The sequence below is a fragment of the Trifolium pratense genome, linkage group LG1 (assembly GCF_020283565.1).
Source record: "Trifolium pratense cultivar HEN17-A07 linkage group LG1, ARS_RC_1.1, whole genome shotgun sequence".
Classification (NCBI taxonomy): domain Eukaryota; kingdom Viridiplantae; phylum Streptophyta; class Magnoliopsida; order Fabales; family Fabaceae; genus Trifolium; species Trifolium pratense.
The window spans coordinates 25,862,401-25,884,143 of record NC_060059.1 but is presented as its reverse complement, the minus strand read 5'-3'; the positions used below and the strand labels follow the sequence as shown (position 1 = coordinate 25,884,143).

The following is a 21,743-nucleotide window of genomic DNA, read 5'->3' as shown; positions in this document are numbered from 1 at the left end:
CAAAGCAGAAGATCCATTGGCTGGCCCATGCCTGATATTTTGCCATTTGCATTCATGATTATAAAACAAAATAAAAAAGGGATTTTTGTTTACTTTGCTACTCCCTCCGTCTCCAATCATATAAAGTCAACTTTCTTTTGGGTATATTAGTTGTCATGGTATTGCAATTTGCAAGTTTTGTCCACATAGGTACATTCACATCAAGATCTCACACTAATGTTTTCCACATCTATGGTTCTATTTTGATTGATGGAATAAGATGAAATAGTATAGATTAATGTTTTATTGTTTGAATTATAAAAATAACAATGAAATAAAATATGATAGAATATATTTTATTTCATACCATCACTTTAACTTCAACTTTGTTTCTCCCAATTTGGAAGATAAATTATGGAAATGTAATTTTTTGCCCCTTGATCATAAATTATCCAAACAATGGAATGATATATTTATTCTATTCCGATTCATTCCATTCTAATTCATTCTACTCCGCTCCACTCATCTCGTTATATTCTATCAATCCAAACAGAGCTTAAGATTTTGTTTAGTTTGAGCGTTGCGTAGGAAAGTAAAGGATATATTTTAAATTTTATTTGTTTTTTGACATTATTTTGTTGCTACACATTAATTGATTTTGACCTATAATTTTGTGAATTATGAAAAATGTTAACTAGTGTCTCTATAATCCTGGTTAATGAGTTAAATATGGTAAATAAGTCTTAAAATTTATATGTTTTACTTTTTAAAAGTATAAATAATATGTTTCGACACACATAAATAATTTTTTTTTTTTTGTAAACCAAATGTATCCTCCGCGTGTAACTGCAGATACTAATCCCCTCGAGGTAACATCCATTTAAGGGATTGACTTATCCCAACAAATATTTCTCATAATATTAGTTCCAACTTATTTGAAATTATATCAAACTCTCCACAAACCCCGTAACTTTGCAACAATAACGTTGCAACTTCCTAAAAATTTAGAGGCCACAAATACATGCAAACCTCCTTAACACACTTCATCTCAATTAATTTTAATCCATCATCTCTCTAATACTTTCCATCTGATCATGATCTGTTGCTTGTCCACCACCAGCCCCGAACCAATTGCCTCACAAGTCACAAGCATGCATGTAGTGCATTTGCTCGATATTGCTGATGTCGCCCCATAACATTTTAGGCCTATCAAAATTATCATTGTGCTTCCGCAACTGCGATTGGGAGGGGACTTGAATCACTTGATGTTAGAACTGACCCTCGAACCAGATTAAACTAATGGTGAAAAGCAAAAAAAAAAAAATTATCGTTGTGCTCCTCTAATCATATTTCACGTAACATAAGCCAATTTAGATCTCCCCTACAAGTACGACACAAATTCATGTCAGCAAATCTTGCAAATTCATCGTGAAAAATTCATTTATAATTTCACCAACCTAATTCAAATCATCATATCCCTTTTTGGTTTTGAAATTCATTTTCAAAATCAAAATTTGTGCGGACAAAATTGATTTTATTTTATTTTATATTTATTTTCAAAACAGTTTTTTGTCTAAAATTTAAAACTAATAAAATAGATTTATTGTTTTGAGTTTTTGGTTTGTATTTTTCTATAACTCATATTTCTTTACCACTCGTTGATCTTCCTCCCTTCCTTACCACGGATGCAGCTTCCCATATCGGGTAAAAGTGCAACCAATAGCTGCAGAAGTAGGAACAATGAACAGGATAAGGATACCATTAACATCTAATGGAGGGACAACAATGAAAGCGATAATAAATACATAAGTTGTAGTCAATAAGGTAGGGATCCACCCTTCTGGTAATGGTCGTCGCCGTTACGATTGTCATCCTCGCTCTCAACTTTAGCTCATATTTTGCATGAATTCAACAGATCTGTCATCAATAATGAGACTATGGCCTTCTGTCAAACTCTCTTAATTCACTCTGCACACAGATTCATCAATTGTTGATGCAATAGTTACGAGGAAGAGGAAGCTTAACAAGGTGTAGTAAAACAAACTCAAATTGGGATTGGGATTAGTCGTAGTCGAGGTGAGCGATAAGGATTTGATTTTCAAAATTCAAAACTTTTGGTATATTGAACATAGATCTTGAAGAAACTGCGCTTCGTTGGTAGTAATTAAAAACTATTAGTTTGTCACTTCATGTATTCGGATGGACTTTATTTTCAAAACTCTGAATGAAACCCCTATTTATATGACATTTCAAGGCATGATTTTCAAATTAACTTTATGACATTTCAAGGCATGTTTTGCATTTATGACGTTTGAGTAGTAATGCCTTGAAATCTGTCATAAAGTAAAACATATAAATTTTAAGACTTATTCTTTTAATACTACTAACTAGTTTCTTTTACATTTATGGGTATAGATTTCACTCGGTAAGTGTTTCTGACTGTCCATTTAAAAATTTGTGGCCTAGATCTTTTACTACATGTAACTGCGAGCAGCGGATCCAAGTCCTTCATTTACTAAGGTCATTTAACCTAAGTTTGTACGTTTGATGTAAGGCAACCAAGTTTGTCATTCACTTGTCGGCTATGTACTTCTTCAAATGTCTAAGGTGTCATCAATACTTGTAAATATTCATAATTAATACATTCTTTGAATTATTAACAAACAAATTATGTGTATATGTTCAATGTTTCTTCATCAATTTACTAGCTAGTCAATATTGGTTACAAAATCAAATTGTTTCAATAGTTGTTCCATGTTGAATTATCAGTTGTCTTCATTCCATAAATTCATCTCATCTCATAGTACAAGAGTAGGGCATACATGTTGCATTATATGGACAAAGAGATCCTCTATGATCTTAGCAATTTCGTTGACTAGATCCTCCATGATATAACTTTTTGTTCTCTTTTCACTTGGATTGTTCTTGATAAAATTGAGTACTCTTATGTCCCTTCGGGGACATTCGATAAAATTAAAATGATACAGAGAATATTAACATGACCCCCGAGCAAGGATGACACACAAAATCAAGTATTCTTGTTATCAATATTCAATATTTGATACAATTGGGAGTGGTTTTGTCGTGCACTTAATTCATTACCAACCCCAGGGTATATAGTTGGGTCGGATCTCGGTTTTGGCCAGACTAATTTGTCCAAACTGACTCGTGTACAACTCTACTTTTTTTTTTGACTAAACAACTCTACTTCTATAAGTGTTTTTTTTTTTTAAGGAATCACTATCCATTATCTTGGGTTCGTTTGAGTAGTAATATTAGGAAAGAATTGTTATCTTTGTTCAATAAATTGTTGTCATCTTTGTTCAAATTTTTTTGCGTGGTTAAACATGATAAAAGGTACTCTATCATAAGCAATATAAAACATTATCTTTAATTAACAACTTACAGAAAGCAATTTTAAAAGAAAGATAATATAAGAAGGGATGAGGAAAACTTTCCTAGTTTCCCTTTTATGGGCTAAAAGATTTTTTGACACGAAAAAGAAAGGCTTTTCCACCAGGACATTCATGAAAAGAAATATGGACAAAAGGAATTAAAGAAGAAATGGCCAAATACATTCCATGCTTTTGAGGTGTAAAAACAAACGTAAGGGAAAATTTCATTTATTTTAAACATTATTTGGGCAACAATATTACAAGTATCTTGCAACCCCAAAATGTATCACGTTATCCTGCATGGAAGGGTTAAATCTCTTGAGAGGTCGGGTTCGGACCATAAATTATATATTTCTCCACATTTATAGCGTGTGAGTCTAATCACTAAACTACTAGATGAAAAAGAAAAACTCTTAAAAAAGTTATACAAAATGGTATATCTTATACGGAGTACACAAATTAACGAACTCGTTATGGCTAATGATAGTTAGTTTTGTTTGGTAAAGTTAGTCGTAAAGGTGTAGGTTAAACTCTTCAGCCCATGTGAAAACTTTTTGGTAGGTCATTTGTAAATATATTTATCATCGTTTTTTAGATGTTGAGTAAAAATGCTCTGACACTTAAATATTTGAAATTAAATTGCAATTTTCTTGTATATCAAAGCGAACAATTTGCAATGACCCGGTTGAAATGTATGGTTAATTTGAAGGGGTTAGAAACTCCAACAAATTTAAGACTTTGTTAAATTCTTCCTCTATTTTTAGAGATATTTTGTATGGTCTTTAGACCAAAAAAATATATTTGATCACACATTCATTTAATTAAAGTGGACCTCAAAATTATTTTTTTATTATATTATTTTAATTGCTTTTTATGTATTCTCATGTTTATTGTAAAAAAAAAATGTATTCTCATGTTTTAATTAGTTGTGATCAAATATAATATTTTGGTCATGTGACCAAAAAAAATATCTACTATTTTTATTCTATAGAGCTCTAAAATCTAATTCATATAAACTTTTTTCATGAAGGCCGGTCAACACATTAGGAGGCCCAAATGAACTTAAAGATGATGATTTAAAATTCAAAATGATATTTTAGTAAAATTACTAAATTTTGATTTAAATGTTATTTTTGATACTTTAACATTAGATTAAATATGATATGACTCATGAAGTCATACATATCAATTACCAACAACTATTTACATGCATAACACTAGGGATGGGTATACGGACAGAGGCGAAACTAGGGGGTTTATTTTAATATTAATAAACTATACACCATTTTTCTCCTGTACTCCATCTGTCCTAAATTATAAGGAAAAAAAGCCTATTTTTTTTATCCCAAATTATAAGAGAAAAAATCATTTTCAAAAATGTTTTTTCCTTATTTGCATAAAATTAAATGCAAATTTGCATTTAATTTCTTCTCTCTCTCATTTTCTCAATAAACAACAACCAATAAAAAATGTTTTTACATTTTCCTATGCAACTTATTCCAAGAAAAACTCACAAAAACATACTTCAAATTCTCATGTTTTACTTTTTCTTAATAAGTGTGATTTTTTTATTTTCTCTTATAATTTGGGACGGAGGGAGTATTAAATGAGTATTGAAGTCATGCATATTATCAATCACTAGAAACAACCTCAACCAATTAGTACATACACACCACCATAAATATAGTATTAGAATTTATTCTCCTTAATTTCCATGTAATATGACATTATTTCTTTGTTTTGTTATCTCTTTTCATATTTTCTTTTATATTTTTTTTGTTTTCTTTCCTTTCACCGTTTTTGCACACACACGCATATATATATATATATATATATGGGGTTTTCTAACTTAGACCCTAGTTAGGTCTAAGTTAGCAAGGTGCACCTTTTGAGTTGGACAAAAATACCCTTTTTTTTTTTTTGAAACAATAGAGCAACTGGGGCATGTATGTAATTTGCATCATAAAAATACCCTTTTTTTTTTTTTGAAACAATAGAACAACTATTACATTTTTTAAATTTCTTCCAAATTTCGACCTCATTTTACGTGCGAATCGAACGCCGATTTCAAAAACTAATACCGGAAACCTTTGTAAAATTGAAAAACGATCAAAATCCATATAAGGAACGTCGAGTTTCGTTGAGTATTGAGGGAGATCGAACCGGGTCAAAAACCGGGTCGCACGACCCGTTTCTGCATAAAACGGGTGGGAGGGATGATGAACAGTGCGCGTCGCCCACGCCCACTCTCACCGGCGGTGCGTGGGGGCGCGTGCGGCCTCAGGGAAGCTCTATTTTTTTTTATTTTTTCATAATAAAATAGTAGATAATATTCTGGAAATTTTGGTATATTGTATGAAATTTTTGGAGACCCGAAACTATTTTTAGTTAATTAAATGAGTAAAAAGGTAATTAAAAATATTATAATTCCATAAAAAATTTCCAAAATTTTATGTAAAGTACTATGAATTATTTAGAACCCTCTTGTGTACCTCACTCTCCCTAGTTCAAGTCATGAAATTATTTTCACAAATTCCGCTGATTATTTAAAACCATTTAACAAATAATAATAATAATTTCATAGATTTGTAATCTGAAACCAATTGTTTTTTTATTTGTTTCTAATAAAATATTAGATAATATTCTGGAACTTTTGGTATATTTTATGAAATTTTTTGAGACCTGAAACTATTTTTCGTTAATTAAATGAGATAAAACGGTAATTAAAAACTATTGTTTGCTTCTGAAACCATTTAGCTGGAAGAATGGTTTCAGAGAGTTATACTGTGAAACCATTCTAGCAGTAAAATGGTTTCAGAAGCAAACAATTAAAAATCAACTCCCCTGAAACCATTCTATCAGTGAAATGGTTTCAAAGTACAACGCTCTGAAACCATTGTACCAGCTAAATGGTTTCAGAATGGTTTCAGAAGCAAACAATTAAGAAATTACTCACTGAAACCATTCTACCAGTAAAATGGTTTCAGAGAGTTATACTGTGAAACCATTCTACCAGCTAAATGGTTTCACAGTATTATATAAAGATAATTAAAGGTAGTGAAAAATTGAGTTTTTTTTTTGTGTCCAAATCAAACGAACTAAGTCTCTATTTGTAGACAAAAAAAAATTATGAATTTTGGTATAAAAATAAAAAAATAAAAAATTAATTTACAACGAAATAATTGAGTTTAAAGTATTAAATGAAAAAAAAACACGCCAACCACCCAGCAGTTGACACGTGTCCTGCTTTTTTAAAATGAAATTTTCTCTCTCCAGACGCAGATCTAGTGTGGTGCACGCGCTGGCTTATCATGGAGATGGATGATCTGGACTGTCTGATTGATCCGACAGCCATGATGAGATCATCTCTTGGCCGTCTGATGGAAATCAACGGTCTGTAACGGTGGTCCTGCGATAGGCGCGCGACACTGGATCAGCGCCAATATGTTTTTTTTTTTTTTTAAAAAAAAGAAAGGGTATTTTTGTCCAACTCAAAAGGTGCACCTTACTAATTTAGACCCAACTGGGTCTAAATTAGCAGCCCCCATATATATATATATATATATATAAAAGACAGTTATGCAAACTTACGAATTACTTTACTACTAAAAAACAAAAATATATATACTCTAATTTAAAATACTATTAAAAAAATTAATGTTCATCCAATATATATATTCTTTTTTTTGTACATATATCCAATATATATTCAATGTATTACTAAAAAATATTTACTACCTCTTCAAATATGGTGACCTAAACAATCATCCGTCTTGAAACCGTGCTCAGGGCAACTATTATTTACATAATATATATATATATATATATATATATATATATATATATATATATATATATATATATATATATATATTAAATACAACAATAACTTTTTATAATTATCTAACGTGAACAATGCGGGGAAAATACTAGCTATAGATAAATTATAAAAGGGTTTAATCTCATGTTATTTTCTTAATGTAATAAAATAATAAGGCAAATGCTAAATAGTGCCCCCGGGGCACTCTTTAAGCCCTTAAATAGTAAGCTTTTTATAGAATTTTTATCGGAATGCGTAAAGTCAACGCATTGGAAATTGTAGTATTTAACTTTTTGAATAAAAAGTTTCTTTAAATGGAATGCTTAAAGAGTGCCCCGGGAGCACTCGTTAGCAAGATCCAAATAATAATTTTACTAATTAAACTATCCATATATTTTTCACTAAATTGTGCATGACAACTTGTTTTGTTAAGGACTTTTGAAAATAATATAATTAAATGAAGTGAATTTAGTTAACTTTTGCTTACATTTTACTCACCAAATAATCAAATATGACCACTTTGATTTTTAGTTGAGTTCATCCGTGCATCACGGTGGTCTTACATTTGATTTCGGATTTATACGCGGCCTCGTTGAATTGTACTCGTGGTTTGTGTTTATTCACTTGTTACTTTTGTACTTATTTAGGTTGACTTACTCACATTCATTCTGCGAAATTTTGGATTCCATAGATAGCAATTGCTACAAAACAGTAAGGACCATTTTTTTTCCTCAAAGTGTTTCTTATAAAATGAACCGGAGGGAGTACAATAATAATAAGATAAGTAAGATTTACGCACCTTACACGCCTTGTAACGGTGAGATTTGCAGATTTCTTCAACGTAATTGTTTGACAAATTGATGTATCTAAATCTATCCTTTTGATATTAGTCCAGAGATTAGTCCAGTTTGTCGATAAACATTTGTTACGATTGCATCCTTCGTTGGGAGGAATTACTCTTCAGATTTTGACTCAAGTTTATGTAATCTCTTTAATTAAAAGATATTTTCTCAATTTGAAGATATCGATAAGCATATTCATTTTCCATCTACACCTATAAAAAAACAAACACATAGTAACTAATAACTTCTATATAATCTCCATTTTACGAATTACGTAAATTTGTATTGTGTACGCATATCTTGCACATAGAAGACTAAATCCACATAGACGTTGACTTTCTCTATATGTATAAGTAGTCTAAAAAAAATAGGGGACGGTAAATTAGTATCAATGCATGTGAAAGATTGCAAATAATGATATTATAATTTAAGAGAGAGAAACTTTATTAAAGTGATATTAGGAAACATTAATTTCAATAATAAGATTTATGTCATTCGGTGTCAAAAAAAAAAGATTTATGTCACTTGATCCAATTTCATTAGACTAAAAATCTCATAGATTACAATACAAACTTGTGATGAAAAGGAGTAAAAGAGGGTGTGGTATTGTGGTGACACGTGGTTGGGGTTGGCAAAATTGTCATGTGGTGATAAGGGAAAAAAACAGAACTTTGTTAAAGAGCAAATAAGTAGAGGAATGTGACGTTTACTTAATTAATTAACGAAACGCGGTGTGAGTAATATAACCAAGAATTAATACAGAGAATTAGCAGTGTAAGACGAACGATGTGTGTATCTAAGGCAACAAATAGCATCTTTTTTGGTCCTCATCCCATAACGTAAAGGGCGCGAGACACGCAGTGTGCGCTACTGGCCCACCACTTTAAGGTCTTCGGTGGGGTGTACTGTTCCCATCCCTACCTCCACTTTAAGACTTACTAGTACATATTAATATTATGTTATTATTTTCTAATATTTTTTGTCAAAAAATGTTTGAGAAATATTTAATTTTCTTTGACACATGGTTAATCGTATGTAGAATTAGGGGTAATTAAACTGGGTATACAGTTAATATAGAGTATATATTTTTTTTATACCGACGAAATAGTAAGCTATTGGAAACTACATACAAAATAGATGGACTGGAGTTCGAATTTTCATCGTTAGAGTCTGATTTAATAATTTTGATATTTTTGTCAGTTGTGTTGGATTATGTGGACAATTTAGATGATCTTTAAAATTGTAAAGCTAATTTTTTTTTTATAAGCAAAAATTGAATTATAAGAAATACAAGGATACTCAACCCTTACAATTCAACAAACAACACCTTAGGTACATTGAAAACAAGTCAAGGGATTGCTACGCCAATTAGGAAAAATTAAATTAACATTACTCCTTAAACAACCTATAAACCAGTACCATGAAATATAAATAATATGTTTCACTAAAGAAGAAATATCAGCACATGCTCCTCTAAAAATAATATTATTACTTACACACACTTTTAATGAAATGTTGTAGATATAAAAAAAAATAGACTAGGTTTGACACAAGAGAGGATTCTCTTATGTGACATTGTGGTAAAAAAAAATTAAGTCGTTGATTTGAAAGACGAGAGGGAAAGAGAAACGCAAAAAGATGAATTTAATGGTGATGATCAAATAAATGAGCCACTTGAGATTTTTTTTTTTGAGAGAATCCATTCTTATTTGACACTAGTTACAAGATGGTGAAAACATGCATTCAATAAGCTCGTGGATGCTTAATTAAAAATTAAAGATCTAAATTTCAATATCATGAAAAAAATAAAAACATCTTAAAATTCAATATATGAATCGTTCATTCAACATGTTAAGAGTTTTACACAAAATAATACATATATGACAAGAAAATTTGTTTAAAAGCATTGGGCAGTTCACTTTAAAATCAATTTTATAAAGTTGAGTTAGATTTAATCCAACATTATAATATGATATTATAATCTATTCAAAATCTACTATACCATCTACCATTATATTTCAACGGTTAGAAGATTCGAGACGCATTCAAATTATACAATCCTAAGCTAAGAGTTTTAATATGCTTACTACATATAATTGCAACTATATCTAATCTAAATTCATAAAAAAAATCTCTAAATATCATTGCTCTTCTTTAATTTGTCTATAGACAAAACGATAAATACCATTAAAATTTATATAAAGATTCTATAATTGAATAAATACATCAAATCTAACAATACCTCGAATTAAGCTTAATAGTTATAGATTTTTTTGCATATTTTTTTTCATCGGATGTCCTCGAAGGGACATCTATCATTTTTTTATGAGTTAATTTAGTTTTTTTTTTTGAAGCAAACTTAGTGGTTATAATAGCAAAAAATACTCCCTTTAGCCTTAATTATATGAAAGCATTTGTTTCTTTTTTTTAAATACATTTAAAATTTAATGTATTTATACAATAATATAGACAAAATACATAAAACTTTAATGTATCTAAAAAAACGAGCTTATAAGAAAAAAATATCTAAAAAATGAATATCTTTTTATAATAGAACCAGAGGAAGTAACTTTCTAAGTTCATTGAAAAATTAATGTATTTGATCTATATTATTCATCAGATAGATTATTTTTTCGATAAATTTTCTTTTCGAGCAAATTCAATGAATCTTCTAAAAAGTGATTGTTTTATTATAACGGTTAGTGTGCTATAACAGAATAACAGTACTAGTACAATCATCATCACATGGTTTTTCTCCGGAAATAAACACAAAATAAAATAACATTTTGCATCGTACGTAATTCATCGTCATCATCAACAATAACGCCGTTTCCATCCACAGAACCTGTTGTCCATTTGCGTGCTCAACTCGCCGCCGATCTGCTTTGCTTCTAACGTTATCACTCTGACGTACACCTCTCTCACTACCAAACTTTACGTTATCATCAAATTCTTCTTCAATTTTATCTTAATCTTCTTTTTCACCTCTTTCTTGTTTCATAGGAAGGAATAGCTTCTTTCTCAGCACTACTTTGAGCTCAGTTAGTTTTCTGTTACAGAGTTCGTTGATGATTAGTTGCTTGTATATATAATTGTACTTGATTATGTGGATTGCTCTTAATTGGAACCATGGTTGCGTGCGTGTGCTGTTTTTGGATTGTTGGGGATGAATTGAAGCTTAGTAACTTTGATTTGTGTTGTTAATTTGTTAATTTTGTACTTTTAACTAAATTTAGGGTTAATTATTTGTGTTGTGGAGTAGTAATTAGATTTAGAGTTCTTAATTGTGAACTGTGATCATGGAGGCTAGATTGGGTGGTGAAGGTTATCATTTTTATGGTGTTGGTGGTTCATCTGAATTGACTAGTATGGGAAAGAGGTCAAGAGAGTGGAATTTGAATGATTGGAGATGGGATGGTGATTTGTTTTTAGCTAGCCGTGTGAATCCGGTGCCGGCGGAAAGTATGAGAGTAGGACAACAGTTTTTCCCTCTCGGGTCTGGGATATCGGTGGCTGGGGGTTCGTCTAATACCACCTCTTCTTCATGCTCCGAGGAAGGAGATCTAGAGAATTCTAAAAGAGATAAGGAAGGGGAGAAGAAAAGGAGAGTTATTGTGTTGGAAGGTGATGGTTTGAATGAGGAAGCTGGTGCTCTTAGCTTAAATCTTGCTGGACAGGCTTCGCCGGTGGTGGAAAGGGAGATTGCCACATGGGATGGTATGAATGGGAAAAAGGGGAGAGTAGCTGCAGGTACTCCGAATCGAGCTGTTTGTCAGGTTGAAGACTGTGGTGCAGATCTGAGTAGAGGTAAGGATTATCACAGACGTCATAAGGTTTGTGAGATGCATTCTAAGGCTAGTAGGGCGCTTGTGGGAAATGCAATGCAGAGGTTTTGTCAACAGTGTAGTAGGTAATTTTCTCGTATTGATTGCTTTCTGTTTCTGCTTTGGTTGATAGTTATTATGTGTATATAGGAAATAAATACTATTGCTATTAATTAATAATAATTAATTACGATTCCAAAATGTAATAGATATATCCGAAAATTGAAAATTATGTCGAATACTGTCGAATATCATTATGAATTCTTTTAGCAATCCTTTTTTCAACAATTTGGTATCAACTTTATCTAAGCGTTTGATATGAAAAACACCATCGTATGACATTCTTTTGCACCGTTGACAGGTTTCACATACTTCAAGAGTTTGATGAAGGAAAGAGAAGCTGTCGGAGACGCTTGGCTGGCCACAATAAACGGAGAAGGAAAACAAATACCGAAGCTGTTCCTAATGGAAGTCCAACAAATGATGATCAGACTAGTAGTTATCTGTTGATAAGTTTGTTGAAGATACTTTCAAATATGCATTGTAAGTTTTGTTGATTTATTTAAATAATTATCTTTGTAACTCGAGTCCAGAGGAATTGGCTTGAAATGACGAAAGTCATGGTATTAATTTAAATTATTTCTTCCTGTACATAACTGCCATGTTGGTAGCTACGGGAAGTTAGTTTGGTTAATTGCAAATCTAAGTTATTAAAGCCGTATTTTTATCGAGCTAGACATGGTAACTATGGGAGAGAGGTTTCTTAAGTTACACCTGTAGGTATAGTAGTTTGTCTGTTTTTCACACGGAATTATATAGGTTTTTTTTTTGGAATGACAAATGTTGGTATGTTAGTCATGCTGTGGGTGGAGATTGAACTCTCAACTTCCTATCACTCAACTCCTCCACCTCAACCACAAAGCCAACCTTATATATAATGTAATCTACTGCTTGTTTTCTAAAAGGAACTTTGATGGCATCAAACAAATAAAGAACTTCATAAATTAATCTCAGTCTTGAAGTTTTCTAAAACTAAGACGAGTTATATGTAGTTGTCAATAGTGGTCCTCCATTCTGCCGTGGCGGGTGGCCGCCCCCCACTCGCTACATCACGTAGCAGAAGGGTATTAGTGGCCGCTTCACAGAGAGATATCGTGGAACAGTTCGCGTTCGAGGCGGCGCTACACATGTGTGGAAAAGAAAATGAAGCGGAATTCCGACAAATACCCATAAAATTTGACCCGTTACAAAGAAATATCTTCTTTCTTGTATTTTCTCACTGTTTTAGTAGAAAAAGTGAAGTATCACTATCAGAGTAGTCAAAAGAAGAATCACAGTGGAGGAGAGAAGATGAAGTAATGTGGCGGCTGTTACGATAGAATTTTAGGGTTGCGGATGTTACATTTGAGGTGAATCACAGGACCTTATGATTTAGAGTTATCTTTTAAATGACCAAATGGGCTTGTGATTTTTGTTTGGACCAATAATAGGTTGAGGTAAATCACATGGGCCTTAAGTCTTAATTACCTTTCTTTTTTACTAATAAGTCTTAATTACCTGCACAGCAGATTCCTCAGCTCAAGGCTGGTATTTATAATAAAAGTACAACTGGCTATCTCCTTGATTTTAGGAGAAATAAAAGGAAATAATGATATGTTTAAAATAACAAATTAGGAAACTAAATATATTCCAACACCCCCCCTCAAGTTGGTGCATAGATATCTGTCATGCCCAACTTGCCTATCAAATGCTCAAAGGTGGGTCTTGCCAAACTTTTGGTTAAGATATCTGCAGTTTGTTGACTTGAAGTTACAAAAGGTAAACATATGATTCCAGCATCTAACTTCTCTTTTATGAAATGTCGATCAATCTCAATATGCTTGGTTCTGTCATGTTGAACAGGGTTATGAGCTATGCTAATGGCAGCTTTACTGTCAGAGTACAATTTCAACGGAAGCTCAATTTTCATCTTAAGTTCTTCTAAGACTCTATGGATCCATAATCCTTCACATATACCTTGAGCCATAGCTCTAAACTCAGCTTCTGCACTACTTCTTGCTACAACTCCTTGTTTCTTGCTCCTCCATGTCACAAGATTACCCCAAACATAGGCACAATATCCAGAAGTTGATCTTCTATCAGTAATCGAACCTGCCCAATCAGCATCGGTGAAGATAGACACATTTCTTTCATTAGTCTTCCTGAAAAATAATCCTTTTCCGGGAGTTGCCTTTAAATATCTCAGTATCCTATAGACTGCCTCAAGATGTTCCTCAAAAGGAGAATGCATAAACTGGCTTACTACACTAACTGAGAACGCAATGTCTGGTCTGGTATGTGACAGATAAATCAATTTCCCAACCAATCTCTGGTATCTTCCGGTATCAACAGGAACATTACCTTTTTCCCAAAGTTTTGCATTAGGATCCATAGGGGTATCTGCCGGTCGACATCCACTCATTCCCGTTTCTTTCAATAAATCGATGATGTATTTCTGCTGGGAAACAACAATACCATCTTTTGATCGAGCAACCTCCATACCAAGAAAATATCTCATGGATCCCAAGTCCTTGATTTCAAAGTCTGCTGCTAATTTCTCTTTTACTCTTCCCATTTCAACTGTATCATTTCCGGTAAGAACAATATCATCAACATAAACAATCAGGACAGCTACTTTCCCATCTTGGGAGAACTTTGTGAACAAGGTGTGGTCAGCCTGCCCTTGAACGTACCCTTGTTTCTTCATGGACTGAGTGAATTTTTCAAACCAAGCTCTAGGAGATTGCTTTAATCCATACAAAGACCTATTTAGTTTGCATACGTTTGATCCAAACCTGTCTTCAAAACCAGGAGGAATGTCCATATATACTTCTTCTTCTAAATCACCATTGAGAAAGGCATTCTTAACATCTAACTGATGTAGGGGCCAATCCAGGTTAGCTGCAACAGATAAGAGAATTCTAACAGTATTCAATTTAGCAACAGGAGCAAATGTCTCTGAGTAGTCTATACCATAGGTCTGAGTAAACCCCTTAGCTACCAATCGAGCCTTATACCTTTCAATTGACCCATCTGAATTATACTTCACAGTAAACACCCATTTGCATCCAACAGTCTTCTTCCCATCCGGTAGTGTCATAATACTCCAAGTTTTGTTCTTTTCAAGGGCTTTCATCTCCTCAAGTACAGCTTCCCTCCACTTTGGAACTTCTAGAGCAACCTGTACATTTTTTGGAATTTCTACACTAGACAATTTTGAGGTGAAAGCAGAAAATGATGAAGACAATTTTGAATATGATATGAAATTAGACAAGGGATGTTTAGTGCAAGATCTAACAGGTTTTCTAACAGCAACTGGATCATCTATATCGGGATACAAGATACGACTCTCAGAAACAGAGATAGACTTACCTTTTCGGTTTTTAGGAGGTTGATCATTCCCCGGTTCAGATTCATGACACTGTTGAGATGTGGACTCATCACTTCCTTTGTGATTCTTTCTCACAAAAACCTTTCCTTTCCAAATGTTGTTTTCTGCTTCAAACCTATTCTCTTTAGATGACTCACTACTTTGTGGCATTTCAATTAGATCATCATTATTACTTTGAAAATTCTCATGATTTTCTTCATGAGAAAATGTAGGCTCAGATTCACCAAGTTCCTTACTCATAACAGGAGTAGGCTCAGATAAAGAATCATGGCCATTTTCTGTTGGTGCAAAACTGTAAGTCTTAGAACTTTCTGATTCCGGCAAAGATAAATTACTAACCAGGCAATAATCATGGAGTTTTCAGACTTCCATTGTTGGTGAAGTGGGTCTCCTTGTGCCGGTTCAGCGAAAGCACCCGTCAAAAAACCAAGTCTTCCTTTGCCATCCAATACCAATCGAACAGTTTGGGCCCATTGATTATAGTTATTCCCGTTCATCTTAGGAATATCGACCTTGAGGGAGGAACCCTCCTTGTCTTTGAAGCCTGTGTTGAAATCTCTGTCACCATAAACAGGTTTATTCCTGTTTTCGTTGTTTCCGCCATTACCGCTACTGGTAGCGATAAAGTCTGGTATCTTTCCGAAGTCTGGTATCCCACCACCACGGCCACCACCGTCTCCGCGGCCAGCTCCTTCTACGCGGCCACCTCCTCCGTTTCCGCGGCCAGCACTTGCAGGTTGGCCATCGTTATTGACCGAGGATCCGGTATAGGCCTGGCCTAGGGAAGGCCACTTGTTGTGGTCGGCCATGAGAGGCTAAACGGGTATGGGAATGGGTCGGGTAAAATAACGGGTCGAACACTAGTTGTGGAAAGCTTTACAGTAGCACTCTAACCCTAACCCTAACCTAGGTCTCGTGATACCATGTTAAAAATATGAGAGAATGCTTTATTAATTTATTCCTCAGCTCAAGGCTGGTATTTATAATAAAAGTACAACTGGCTATCTCCTTGATTTTAGGAGAAATAAAAGGAAATAATGATATGTTTAAAATAACAAATTAGGAAACTAAATATATTCCAACACAGAATAACATAATAATAATAAAATAATAACAAAACATAACGAACGCAAGGCAGCCAAGTCTTAACATAAGCAAAAACAAAACAATAAAAATAACAAATAACATAATAATCAAATAATACTTGGTAAATATTTTACAGTTTTAATAAAAAAATGTTACATTTATATATGAAATTGCGGTCGCTCCACGCTCCCACACCGCTCTACTTTTGGGGTTGGCCGCTCCGCTATCCGAGATCGAAAACTATTATCTTCATCTGTTTATTAAGTTGGCATTAGATTGCTGTTCAAAGAAAAGTTGGCATTAAATTTGCCCGAGAGATCAATGACTGGTCTCTATGGGTGGTGTTGCAATCTTATGATTTATGAGAGTGATTATTTTTATATCAATGACACTTATTTATTGCATTATATGGCTAGAATCATATTTGGGATCATATAGTGATATCTATGCTTGCTTTGTAAGAAAGAATATTTTCACATCTCTTCCTCTCTGATTGCTATTTATGTTATGACTGAGGTTTTCTTGGGATGGATATTGACCTTTTAAATTAATTGCAGCTGACAGGTCAGATCAGATTACAGATCAGGATCTACTAACCCATCTGCTAAGGAGTCTAGCTAGTCAGAATGATGAACAGGGGATCAGAAATCTTTCAAACCTGTTGCGGGAACAAGAGAATTTGACGAGAGAAGGGGGTTCTTCTAGGAAGTCAGAGATGGTGTCAGCTTTATTCTCCAATGGTTCTCAAGGCTCTCCGACTGCTATAACACAACATCAAACTGTATCTATGAATAGAATGCAGCAAGAAATGATGCATTCACATGATGTTACGGCCGCTGATCATCAGCTCATATCTTCAATAAAGCCCAGCATTTCAAACAGTCCACCAGCTTCCTCAGAAGCCAGAGATAGTAGTGCACCGGTAAAGATGAATAATTTTGATTTGAACGACATATATATTGACTCCGATGATGGCACGGAAGATCTAGAAAGATTGCCCGTCTCTACAAATCTTGGCACTAGCTCTGTCGACTACCCATGGGCACAACAAGATTCTCATCAGTCAAGTCCACCTCAAACAAGTGGAAATTCAGATTCTGCATCTGCCCAGTCCCCTTCTAGTTCTAGCGGAGAAGCTCAGGTGTGTTAGCTCATGCTTTTCTGTACCATCTTTGCACTCAAATGCAAGTGAACATGTCCTCTTGATTACAATTATTTGACTGCATTTATAGAATTGAGGAAGTTTTGCTGTATCCCACATAAGTCAGTCATGTGTTAAGCTAATGTGTGACCTTGGTGTCATGATTGTAACAAATAGCATAGCTTAGTGCCCTAGCTTGTTTGCATGATTTCTATGCTTTCATTTCAACTGCTTTCTCTATGCCTTTTTTTTTTATTGTTATGAAATTCCAGCACTTGCTCATTTTAGTGTTGGATCAAGCTCAAACTGCTTGCCAAAAAAGTAAAATAAAGTAGGATATTTGGTTGAAAACAGAACAGAATATTTCAATAAGTATTGGTGATTATTTTCCATTTCTAGCCTTGGTTGTTGAACAATGCTTTTTACATTAAATTAGTTATTTTCCATTTCTAGCTTTAGAATTTGATATTACTGTCATTTAACTGTTAATTTTTTGTTTCATCCATTCAGAGTCGGACAGACCGAATTGTTTTTAAACTCTTTGGTAAAGAGCCAAATGAATTTCCTCTTGTACTTAAATCACAGGTACTTCAAGCTTTCTAAAGCAGCTAAGAGTAACTTCTCATTTCTTTCTTGTGAAATTTAATCACACCGATGGTTTCAATTTGCAGATTCTTGATTGGTTATCTCACAGTCCTACCGATATTGAGAGCTACATACGGCCTGGTTGTATTGTTTTGACTATTTATCTGCGTCAGGCTGAGGCTGTGTGGGAGGATGTAAGCCTTTTCCTTCTAAAACTATTAACATGTATACATTGGCAGTTATTTCTGTTAACATGCAACAATCCTAACCTTACACAACTTGATTGTTCTTTTACAGCTTTGCTGTGATCTGACTTCCAGTTTGAATAAGCTGCTGGATGTCTCTGATGATCCGTTTTGGAGAACTGGATGGGTTCATATCAGGGTGCAGCATCAAATGGCATTCATTTTCAATGGTCTGTTGTCATGTCTCTGTTGTTGTTCTTAGGGGTCAAGATAACAGCCGATTTTTTTTTATATGATTGGGTTTCTTACTTCTATTTTTATGGTGCAGGTCAAGTTGTCATTGATACATCACTACCTTTTAGAAGTAACAATTATAGCAAAATTTGGACTGTTAGTCCAATTGCTGTACCAGCATCAAAGAGAGCTCAATTTTCTGTTAAAGGTGTCAACCTGATGCGCCCTGCCACGAGGTAATCTCTACTGCTTTGGGACTTGTCAATCCTCTGCATGTTGGTAGTTAAATTAAACGCAAACTTTGAAAGTGACTTGGACCTACTCTCTAAGTTCCAGGATTTTGTTTAAATGTATGTATTTTTTTTGTTGGACTAGTGTTTTATATGATTCTTAAACTTGTCCTTAGGTTAATGTGTGCTTTAGAAGGAAAATATCTGGTCTGTGAAGATGCTCATGAGTCAACGGATCATTACTCCAAGGAGCTTGATGAACTTCAGTGCATCCAATTTTCATGTTCTGTCCCTGTGACGAATGGAAGAGGATTTATTGAGGTGCTTTTTTCTTCTTTTTCACTCACAAATTATCAACATAAAAAAGTAGGCAGATAATATGGGCTAGCTGTTACTCAATAAGGAGATAATTTCCTCTTTTACCCTATTTTTACTCTTTCACACACACGTTGGTTTCTGCCAAGTGTTAGTGATAACCTCCTAACTCACAACTTTTCTTAAAATTTGAATTCTTCCATTTTCCGGTGTGTCATATCATTTACGGAAAATAAGAACTTTTATATCCCAATGCTACGTGGCTGAACTTTAGCTTTCTACTTTGTTTTTTGATTTGCTGCTAGATTGAGGACCAGGGTTTGAGTAGCAGCTTCTTTCCTTTCATAGTGGCAGAAGAGGATGTTTGTTCAGAGATCTGTGTGCTTGAGCCTTTACTAGAATTAAGTGAAACTGATCAAGATATTGAAAGGACTGGAAAAATTAAAGATAAAAGTCAAGCTATGGATTTCATTCATGAAATGGGCTGGCTTCTTCACAGAAGCCAATTGAAATCTAGGATGGTTCACTTGAACTCTTCTGTAGATCTCTTTCCATTAGAACGGTTCACATGGCTTATTGAGTTTTCCATGGACCATGATTGGTGTGCAGTGGTGAAAAAACTGTTGAACCTACTGCTTGATGAAACTGTGAATAAAGGAGATCACCCTACCCTGTATCAAGCACTTTCGGAGATGGGTCTCCTTCACCGAGCTGTAAGGAAAAATAGCAAGCAGTTAGTGGAGCTGCTTTTGAGATATGTTCCTGACAAGGCACTAGTTGATGGAGATTATCAGAGCTTCTTGTTTAGACCTGATGCTGTTGGTCCTGCTGGTTTGACACCCCTCCATATAGCTGCGGGAAAAGATGGTTCCGAAGATGTACTGGAGGCTCTGACTAATGATCCAAGCATGGTAAAATTTCTGCCACCTTAACTTGTATCACTATAAGAATTGATTTCTTTTAATATGTTGGAGATTTTATTTGGACCTTTGCTGCATCTAACGCTTTGTCTTTTTATGTTATTATATATATAAAGGTGCATTTAACTCTTGTTTATTCTCTTTTTAAAAAAACTCTTGTTTATTTTGTGAGTCGTCAGATCTGAGTCCCGCTTTTAACTTATTTGAGTTATTGCAACACTTATATACTGCTAGTGACATTTGATTTTTGTTTCAAATACATTTTATTGGGTGTAATGTAATCAATGAAGACTACCAATCCTTTAACCGGTTGACCTGCCAAACTACTTTGGTCACTAATATTGTCTAATTTCACATGTTTAATACAGTACTGTGTCTTCTGTGATTGAGTTTAATGATGAATCCCTCATCCCCCACCCGATAATTGTGTCCTTTTAGATATCTGGTACATCATGTGTTCCTTAGCACTGCATTAGTAACATGGTTTTCATTACAGGTGGGAATTGAAGCATGGAAGAGTGCCCGTGACAGCACAGGCTCCACACCTGAGGATTATGCACGATTACGTGGTCATTATACTTACATTCACTTAGTGCAGAAAAAAATTAACAAGAGACAAGGAGCACCTCATGTGGTGGTTGAGATTCCCAGCACTCCAACAGAGAGCAATACAAACCCAAAGCAAAATGAGTCGTCCACTAGCTTTGAGATTGGAAAAGCTGAAGTAAGACGCAATCAAGGGAACTGTAAACTTTGTAATACTAAAATTTCTTGTAGAACTGCAGTAGGAAGGTCTATGGTATACAGACCTGCAATGCTCTCTATGGTGGCCATAGCAGCAGTCTGTGTTTGTGTGGCTCTTTTGTTTAAAAGCTCACCTGAAGTTCTGTACATGTTCCGACCATTCAGATGGGAATCATTGGATTTCGGAACAAGCTAAGTTTTCATTGACTTGCAAGTTGCAACTAATAAAACTTTATAGGTCATGTATGGATGCGTTCATGAACTGAATGACCGAGATTTAGGACTGGTTCTTTTCTTTGTATTGGCTAAATTGTGCAAATATTATTTACATATTTATTATCCTTCTATGGAGTATGGACATATACTTGTAAAATGGATGTGAAGACCTCTTTTGTTAAAACTCAATTTGTTAGGATCCTTGGTAATTTAAATGTAATATTATTTGAATGGAATCTTCAGTGGAATACTTGTCTTTGAATGAATGACTAATGTAACGTTGATTGGGAGTTTGGATTTTTTTATAATTATTACAAAAATGATCATACGGCTGAGTATTATTCAATATGTTTGGAGGAGAAAGCTTCTGTTGAGAAACCAAATAAAAATGATGGACAAATATACACCAAGATTTTTTTGACAGCAAATAATAATATACACCAAGTTAAACACTAGACTTGTGTATTTTTATGTTTGCAGTTGGTAATTGCCTAATTGGACACTAAACACTTGACCAAGATATGTTTATGTCAAGAATCAACTTTCCAAATCCAAAAATGTGTGCGAGGGACTGGGTGAGAGGAGAACTGTTTGAATCACTTTTATTTTTAGTTTTTAAATTTTGTTTTATAAATCCATTTTTATAGTAACAATTTAATTGACATCGTAGTGGAGTGTTCGAGGTTCGAAACCTGGCTACTGCATAATATATGCAACATCCCTATCAACTGAACCAAGTTCACGCGACTATAATTAATCGGAGTAAATCTGTTTAGAGTTAACCAATTTTTAACTTC

General features: G+C 33.9%; 1 protein-coding gene and 1 non-coding gene across 3 annotated transcripts; both read left to right on the top strand.

The window, feature by feature from the left end:
* Positions 1 to 2,927: 2,927 nt before the first annotated feature.
* On the top strand, positions 2,928 to 3,032 carry LOC123903343. The gene has a single exon (XR_006807924.1). It is a non-coding gene; the product is annotated as a U6 spliceosomal RNA (small nuclear RNA).
* A 7,659-nt stretch (positions 3,033 to 10,691) lies between these two features.
* Positions 10,692 to 21,236, top strand: LOC123902158 (squamosa promoter-binding-like protein 1). 2 transcript variants are annotated; one of them, XM_045951819.1, is made up of 11 exons: positions 10,703 to 10,946; positions 11,040 to 11,946; positions 12,222 to 12,403; positions 16,934 to 17,517; positions 18,028 to 18,102; positions 18,189 to 18,296; positions 18,400 to 18,517; positions 18,616 to 18,757; positions 18,928 to 19,072; positions 19,372 to 19,977; positions 20,483 to 21,236. In XM_045951819.1, the coding sequence occupies exons 2-11, from the start codon at positions 11,336 to 11,338 to the stop codon at positions 20,924 to 20,926; spliced, it is 3,015 nt and encodes a 1,004-aa protein (XP_045807775.1). In that variant the 5' UTR covers positions 10,703 to 10,946; positions 11,040 to 11,335; the 3' UTR covers positions 20,927 to 21,236. The 2 variants fall into 2 exon arrangements, with proteins under 2 accessions (XP_045807774.1, XP_045807775.1); XM_045951818.1 differs by having other exon boundaries at positions 10,692 to 11,946.
* The last annotated feature ends 507 nt before the right edge of the window (positions 21,237 to 21,743 follow it).

What these genes read in the sequence shown, in the direction of transcription:
- LOC123902158 (XM_045951818.1), top strand. Translation starts at nt 11,336, where the DNA reads ATGGAGGCTAGATTGGGTGGTGAAGGTTATCATTTTTATGGTGTTGGT. An exon ending in GATACTTTCAAATATGCATT is followed by an intron (nt 12,404 to 16,933) that starts GTAAGTTTTGTT and finishes AATTAATTGCAG; the next exon opens with CTGACAGGTCAGATCAGATT. An exon ending in CTGAGGCTGTGTGGGAGGAT is followed by an intron (nt 18,297 to 18,399) that starts GTAAGCCTTTTC and finishes GTTCTTTTACAG; the next exon opens with CTTTGCTGTGATCTGACTTC.